This window comes from Notothenia rossii (assembly GCF_949606895.1).
Source record: "Notothenia rossii genome assembly, chromosome: 9".
Taxonomy (NCBI): Eukaryota; Metazoa; Chordata; class Actinopteri; order Perciformes; family Nototheniidae; genus Notothenia; species Notothenia rossii.
Window position 1 is genome coordinate 59,096,154 of NC_136907.1, and position 8,022 is coordinate 59,104,175.

Genomic DNA, 8,022 nt, shown 5'->3' on the forward strand with positions numbered 1-8,022 from the left:
AATAAAGGACGTGATGTAAGCATGTTATTTCTTAAATGGCTTGAATTTGACCTTTAGCAACAAAAAACAAGCTTCTGAAATGTAGCTATTTCTGTCACATGTGTTAGCCTGGCGCATGGACATATTGGACATGTTGTTGTTATGGGAACACAAAATTACATGATCTGGCCCAGGACCCACCAGACTGTTCAGTGTGTGTCACTTAGGGACTTCATGGGATAAAAACAAGGCTAAAGCTGTATGAGGAACTTTCCTGAACATGTAAATGTCATGTGACACCTGTGTCACGGTGGGTCCTTAGGGGTTAACATTAACATTAAATTAACTGTTCATTGATGGTGCAGCAGGCGGGTCCGAGCACAGTGGGAGGTGCACTGAGCTGCTTAACATTACATGAAAAAAGCATGTGTCTAACAAACAAACGGTGAGTGAAAAAAGTCGTCAGAAGAGCAAGAAGCGAGGCTGAAGGAGTTTGGGTGTCAAGCGGGGGTACAGTGGACTAACACCGGGGTCAGGCTCCCCACATCTGTCTGAACAGTGATGCACCGGGGGCGGCAGACGCTCGGTGGATATGTCTAACTGCGCCTCCAACAGCGTTGTAAGTAACAATATTTTACATTTACAAAACTACGACTTCACAACACTGTTCATTTTCGTTTGTTTCCAGAAGCTAAATAAAGTAAATACAATATAAAAAAGACAAAACAATTTTTATTTTGGAGGCTATAGGCCCATTTCTTTCATTTTGTGAATTCAGAATTTCTCCACGCTGCATTTTGATACAGTGAGTGAACTAAATTATTTTCAGGTTATAAAAAGCTAGCTTTCCTCTTTTGAAAACTCCATTTACATTAAGAACATAAGTCTAAAGGCAAAAAGTCTTATCGGGTGTGCAGTGCTAGTGTTTCCAGGCTTTATTGGTATATTCAATGTTCTGCTACATATATTAAAACCTCCTAAACATCAAACTAAATCAGTTACATACTGCAAAAATAATTTGATGTAAAGGGTATCAGCATAAAGTTTTGATTTTATATTGAATTATGCTTTTCGGTTATTATTCCGATAGGCCTACGTTGCCCTCACTCACAAACAAAGTAATTATTATTTGTATAATTCTTCATATGAACCATATTTATATGAAGTCAACCTTTGCTGATATTTGACCACAGTTTAATATAGGTTAACCCTAATTACACTCGTTATCCTTCGTTACAATAGCACTATCACAGGTGAATTTCATTTGTTTAAAAATAAAAAGTGTAGGCCTACAGGTGAATACTGTGAGAACACACCGCACCGTCACTTATAAAAGCCAGACGTTGAACACACCTGCAGCCGGCTAATTATTCTTAATCATGTGCACGTGCGCGGCTCATCATAATTAGTCAGATCTCGTTCAGCTGTGAGCGTGGCCGGTGGTAGGATTAGCTAATTGTAGCACACACGTAAGCATTCACATTGTAAAGTTAATATGGTGGACGAATACTGTCCTCCACTATTTAGTGTCGATATATGACAGCACAAAACTAAATTGAAGGGACACGAATGCTCGAAAAAGTATAAGCGAAAATGTTGTTTTGGGGTCCCCTTGTTATTTTCTTAGTGCATTGGTTAATGAGCGTGGTTGTGAAGGAAATATGAAGGGGATGTTAGCCTTCTGTGTCATTGTGTCTCTCGCATTACTCTGGACTCGTTGACAGCATGTCGGAGGAAGAAAGGAGACAAGCGGAGGCGGTTTTCTCTCAGCTACGTCAACAAGGAAATATTTATGTCGACACAGTAGGTGTTGTCAATATCAAACCAATAACTTGTTGTGAAAAGTTAAGAGGAAATTTGGAGCTCGCGTTAAAAAAAAAAAAAAAGTTAAGAGGAAATTTGGAGCTCGCGTGACTGTATTCGCACTTCAAAGTGTAGCAATATGTTGCTTTACGGCTATGCTAGCAGTGTAGTTTGAATAAATGTTTAGTTATGAAAGTTTTACACGTTGTTACATTGTAAGATGCTCCTGCAGGGTTCCTCTGGGCCTGAGGATTTTTTTGAGGAGGACTCCTACTCTCCGTCCTCCCTCTCTTCGTCCTTCTCGAACTCCTTCCCCACTGTGACCTCCCTGCAGGGGAAGACCCTGTGCACCTCCTGCGGCCTGGAGATAGTGGACAGATACCTCCTCAAGGTCAGACTGACAATTCAATGCTTGACAACACTTACAAATTGGGCATTGCATCACTTAAGTGGACAGAAAAACTTGCTGTTTCCAGCCTCTCATGACTTGAGGCTATCTCAGTGCCATTTGTCTAAGCTACTTGTGTTTTTTTGTATGTAGACACTTATTTCTTCAGTTTCGGTTTACAAAAAAAATCTATTTAAGACGCTATTATTTATTTTAGTTACTGTCTGCAATCAATTCCATTTTAAAATGCCCAGAATACTCAACTTGCAGTTCAATTGTTATTGGTTATTATTGTTCTCTTTACATATAACCAATACAAACCATTGTTTCATTTGGCACATATGTTGCTTTCCATTTCTAAATTACATTCCCTTGTTATGCATTATAGAAATGTAATAAAATGATTTTTGCTCTGAAATTATTATTGGTTATGAGTACAAGCATAGAAAAAATGCATTTCCTCCATAACCTAGCCTAGCTCCCATCTACATCACCGACCTCCTTAGGAGTACACCCCCTCCCGCACCCTCCACTCTTCGTCCGTAGGACTTCTCACCGTCCCAAGCTCCCGCCTCAAAACCATGAGTGCTTGAGCTTTCAGCTGCTCGGCTCCCAGACTCTGGAACTCCCTGCCACTACATATCCGACTGATTCCATTAAAACATTCAAAACCCAACTCAAAACCCACCTGTTCGAACTGGCATTTTCTTTATAGACTGTACCCTGTGTCCTTTTGTGTCCTTCTGTAGTCCATTTCCTGTTTGTCTTGTTTTACCCCGGCTGATATTTCACTAAATCCACTGTTTTAATTGTTCCCTATATTGCCCCTATAAGGTGTCCTTGGGTGCTATGAAAGGCGCCCCCCAAATAAAATGTAAAATGTATTTATTATTTCAGTTAAAGTGATGCATTGTTGTTAAAATCTCTTTTCTTCTCTATCTCAGGTGAACAACTTTTGCTGGCATGTGCGCTGCCTCTCGTGCAGTGTGTGCAACACGTCACTGGGGCGACACGTGAGCTGCTTCATCAAAGATAAACAGGTTTTCTGCAAACTTGATTACTTCAGGTAAGTCATCACTACAGTAACACAACTGTACCTCCAGTCACTTCCTTTTGTTAATAAGAAAGATTAATGTAATACAATATGGACAGCAAAAAGAGATGGAAAAGGAAATAATCTTTGTTTATATAAGAGCACAGATGAGGGAAAGCACAAGGCCAATGTGATTATTGGAAAAATGTAAGGTACAAGTTTTAATGTCAAGTTCATGGGAAACAGAGCGACAAAGCCAGAGAATCACGTTTTAAAAAAAGATTATATTTATATAAAGTTGTTCTAAACTCCTCGGAGGAAAATATGTCAATGTCAAAAACTTTTGGACTTCTTTTTCCTATATTCATTTTTTTTTTTAAAGAATATTAACACTTTTAAATGTCAGATGGTCAACATAATGCCACTGCGATATGAAAGAAAGACAATTAAAAGAAATATTGATTTAAATGCATATGTCTTTCTTTTAGGTACAGTTTATTATAGACTTTTTTTTATTTGACTTCCAAATTTTAAGAAAAACAAAATGCAATAACAGTAACAATGATCACAGAATAAAAGACACATCCTACTTGTATAAAAAAAAAATCCTATTAAGCCACAAGGTTTAAAGAATTGTTCCGCCCCTTTCCCTGTCCCCCATCTGTCTCAGGAGGTACGGGACCCGCTGTGCTCGCTGTGGCCGGAACATCCACTCCACTGACTGGGTGCGCCGGGCCCGGGGCAGCACCTTCCACCTGGCCTGCTTCTCCTGCATCTCCTGTAAGCGCCAGCTCTCCACTGGGGAGGAGTGTGGAGTGCTGGAGAACAGGGTCTTCTGCCGGCCACACTACGACATCATGATGGAGAATATCCAACGTACTAAGGAAAATGGTGAGTCTATATGTGATGAATTACAGCTAGAATGTATGTTTAACCAGGGCCTTTCTGAGTGATGGCAAAAGGAGATTTAGTTTTGTTGTAGTCTTTGCTACTCACCTAGAGAGAGGCTTTGGCAGAGTTTGTGCATGACAGTTATAGAGACGATACCCCTCTATAAGTTATGTTTCAGCTAATAATTAAGCATACTTTACCGAAAAAAAATGAACACTGCAGTTAACTCAGCCGTCTCTCGCGTTGGCTTGGTAAAATCAGCAGCTCTTCATTTGTGAGTGCGTGATTAATCGCGCCTTTACGGTAATCGTCAAGAAGCGGCAGTGACGCTAGTACAAGAGTAAAATAATGCATGTTTTTGTGCTATATTTGCGAGAAAAATATGTTTTACCATAGGTTCTTAGAAAAGCTGACACTGTTGGACTCAGTACTAGTTTGACTGCTACCAACAATAAAATGAAATACTTTTACTGTGTACTTTTTGAGTAATACTCTGTCAAACTCCCCTCCTGAGTACAATCATTCATGTATTCTGCTATATTTGTTGAGGGATAAAAAGATTTGTCACCATAAGTTCTAAATGAAATTGATACTGTTGGACTCAGCACTACTTGGACTACTACAGCAAGTACAATCAAGTATCTTTACTCTGTACTTTTTGAGCAATACTTGGTTAAACTCCACAGCGAAGGCTGTGTGTAAAAGGCACAGCTCCACTTCCTACTTGGCGAACCTGTAACTTTCTTGTGTGCACGAGAACGTATCTCTTGCGCAAGAGAAAGTATATCGTGATGAGCAAAACCATGTCACTTGGCCCAGGTGGTTTCCACAGAACGGACAAAACATGTTTAACGACCTTAAAGGTCCATAGGTACCGGCGGTCTATCCGCCAAAATAAACTTAAGTTTGTGTCAATCACTTGCACGTCACTTCTGGTATGATGGGCATTCCCTTTCCGGTTTGATTCTCTAGTTCGTTAAAGTGTTTCAGGAAATGTTAAAGTGTTTCGACACTTGTAAATGTGTCTCTAACTTTGTAAAAGTGTTTCGCATCTTGTTAGTTTCTTTTTGTTCATGTTAAATAGTTTTTTCTTTGGTAAGAGTGTTTTGCTAATGTAATTTTGTTTTAGAAAATGTAAATTTGTCTCAAGCTTTGTTAGTGTTTCACACTTTGTAATTGTCGATTGCACCTCTCAGCCACCGTACTATAAGTCATTTATTGATCCCAATTTGGGAAATGTTTGTGTTAAAGCATCAAAAACAAGGCAATGTACATAAGAGAAATGAAGACACTAGAAATAAACAATCCAAAATATGTCTGAAGTAGAAATACAATGGCATTAAAAAGTAAAAACATATACATGTCGAAATACACATTTCCAGTATAAAATAAAAACAACTACTTCTGCTTTAGTACAACGGAGGGGCAGCAAGTGTTTCCAGAAACTAACCCACCATAGTTTCATATTGTCTTTTGTCTTTATTAGGATTGCCATTGGCATGAGCATTGGCTAATCTTCCTGGGGTCCTCACACACTCAAAACATACATAAACATACATACAACAATATTAAAACAAAACAGCTCATCATTTCATGCAATTTACAGTGCTGTATGAAGTGAAAACTAAAATGGTCATCCAATTATCGCCATCCTAAGGCCAAACAAAAGTAAATACAAATAAGTTTACATAATATTAATCCAAATAATTCAGACTTTATCAACCCACTGTATTATACTGTGCTTACTTGCAGTTGGAAATATAGATTTTGATTACGAAATAATCAAGATACATTACATTGTTACCGATCAGACACTTTTACCCAAATCAACTTACATACACTATAGTGGACTGTCCCCACAAGAGCAATTGCAGGGAAGTGCTGCAGCAGAATCCACATTTGAAACCGACCTATATTTCAGAATGTCCAAGGATCTGTTTGACATGCTTTGTGTCTTGTTTTAAAGAGCAACCCCAAGTGGAGGAAGAGCTGTCGGAGAAAGACGAGGCCAGCTCCGTCCCCCTGCCGGCTAAGAGGGCCAGGACCAGCTTCACTGTGGACCAGCTACAGGTACCAGTCTGCTTACTGCTGCGGGATTACTGGGTCATGTTTCTTTCTTACTCTGGTCGATTTGATTAACTTCCAGTAAAGTGTGAGACCACCTGCATGCTTTCATTAGCAAATGTTCTGCAATACTTTTTCTTATAGAGGTTTCAGAAATAAGAAATGGTTTCATAATAATAAGTATGACATGAGTAACCATGTCTATTCTCTGAAAAACAGTTGTGTTTTGCCCTCTATTGTATTGGAACACATGTATTTGTATATTTTTATTCTGTTATCCTTTTATGTCCTCCTCATCTCTACATGTGTAGGTAATGCAAACTGAGTTTGCTAAAGATAGCAACCCAGATGCCCAGACCCTCCAGATACTGGCAGAAAGGACTGGTCTCAAGCGCAGGGTCATTCAGGTAAAGCAACGGTTACTGCCCTAAAGATAGGGCTCTGCTGAACGCAAATATTGGTGAATGCTTATATTTCTTTCAACAACTTGATTGAGAAATTCACTCCAACAATTTTGATAAATTCTCACAATAGAGAAAGAAGGATATCTTAGTGTTGGGACTCAAAGTTATCGATGGAGTCACTTTTCACCTCATGTCTCCTCATTCAGGTTTGGTTTCAGAACTGTCGAGCTCGTCAAAAGAAATACATCAGCCCACATTCCTCCTCCCCAACCTTTATGGCATCCTTTGCTCCTGGTCAGCTGACGCCACCTATGATGGACGATCTGCAATACACAACCTATATTTCCCAGGATGCACCCCTCCTCACTACACTGACCTATATGGATGGTAAGAAACATGTGCACACATCACCATTACTGACGGAGATTATAAATACAGTTAGTGCACAGCTAAGTGCTAAGAATATAAATCATCAATAGAAAAACTGTGTCTACTATGGCTGCCAGGTAAAACCAAAGCTAGGCCCTAACCCAGGAATCACATTTTTATAATAGTCTTAGCATTTAGAAAAGTTTGAATCTGAGATTTATTTTAGAACATCTGTCATTTGTATTTACATTATTTGTTTCAGATATAATTTATAGCCTCTTGATTAATAAATAATTGTCATTCTTTTTACCTTCCCTAGTTCAAAATCCAGACCCACTTCTGCTTCAGCCTCTCATGTCTCATTCGCTGACACATCTGCCCATCAGCAATGCCTGAGCTACAGCCCGCCTCTCAGAAAATGGAGAGAAGACGATTGGCTGATTGGAAGATAAAGAGCAAATTGTTACTCTTTCATAAAAAAGTCCTGAGGATTGAATTACTTTGTTTTATAAACTGTCCAAAGAATCAGTTAAGTCAAACAATTTAAGTTTCACCGCCTAACATGTGAGCAAAAAATAACCTGTTATGTCAACACATTTATTTAATGGAATCACAGAAACGGGAGAGTTGACAAAATATGGTAATAAGTGAGATGAAACCTTTGTTAATATGTATATGCTGTGTTTTTCTTTGTATTTAATTTATTTGAAAATAATTGTGAGATAAGGCACTTTGTTGTAAGAAGATATAAAGCGAAGTAAGCATATGTCTTTCAGTTAGATGTTTATTTAAGGATGTGTTTGATGATTATAAGATTGTTAGTTGTACAAGAGAGAGAAGTGGGTTGTTTTCCTTGTAAAGAATTTGTTAGAAAAGCTCTCTGCTCTCCACTTGGAAGGGTCAAAGGCTGTTATTCTCAAAACATCCACATGTCCTATTTTTGATAAACAACATTTCTTAAGATGCTTTTCAGTAGAACATACGGTAAGCATAGATAAAAAAAAAAAAAGTGTAAATATTTCCTTATATTGGGAATGTTAGACAGAAGCCGTGTATGAACTGCACACTGGGAATAGATGCTTTCACATTTG

The 8,022-nt window shown here is 38.6% G+C and overlaps 1 protein-coding gene across 3 annotated transcripts; it reads left to right on the forward strand.

The window, feature by feature from the left end:
* Positions 1-343: 343 nt before the first annotated feature.
* On the forward strand, positions 344-7,697 carry LOC307018928 (LIM/homeobox protein Lhx8-like). Of its 3 annotated transcripts, none has more exons than XM_079649438.1 (8): positions 344-598; positions 2,015-2,173; positions 3,115-3,236; positions 3,874-4,094; positions 6,061-6,164; positions 6,470-6,565; positions 6,769-6,949; positions 7,251-7,697. In XM_079649438.1, the coding sequence occupies exons 1-8, from the start codon at positions 572-574 to the stop codon at positions 7,325-7,327; spliced, it is 987 nt and encodes a 328-aa protein (XP_079505564.1). In that variant the 5' UTR covers positions 344-571; the 3' UTR covers positions 7,328-7,697. The 3 variants fall into 3 exon arrangements, with proteins under 3 accessions (XP_079505564.1, XP_079505565.1, XP_079505563.1); XM_079649439.1 differs by lacking the exon at positions 344-598 and adding an exon at positions 1,496-1,560; XM_079649437.1 differs by lacking the exon at positions 344-598 and adding an exon at positions 1,567-1,782.
* Positions 7,698-8,022: the final 325 nt, after the last annotated feature.

What these genes read in the sequence shown, in the direction of transcription:
- LOC307018928 (XM_079649437.1), top strand. Translation starts at nt 1,705, where the DNA reads ATGTCGGAGGAAGAAAGGAGACAAGCGGAGGCGGTTTTCTCTCAGCTA. An exon ending in TGGACAGATACCTCCTCAAG is followed by an intron (nt 2,174 to 3,114) that starts GTCAGACTGACA and finishes TCTCTATCTCAG; the next exon opens with GTGAACAACTTTTGCTGGCA. An exon ending in TCAAGCGCAGGGTCATTCAG is followed by an intron (nt 6,566 to 6,768) that starts GTAAAGCAACGG and finishes CTCCTCATTCAG; the next exon opens with GTTTGGTTTCAGAACTGTCG.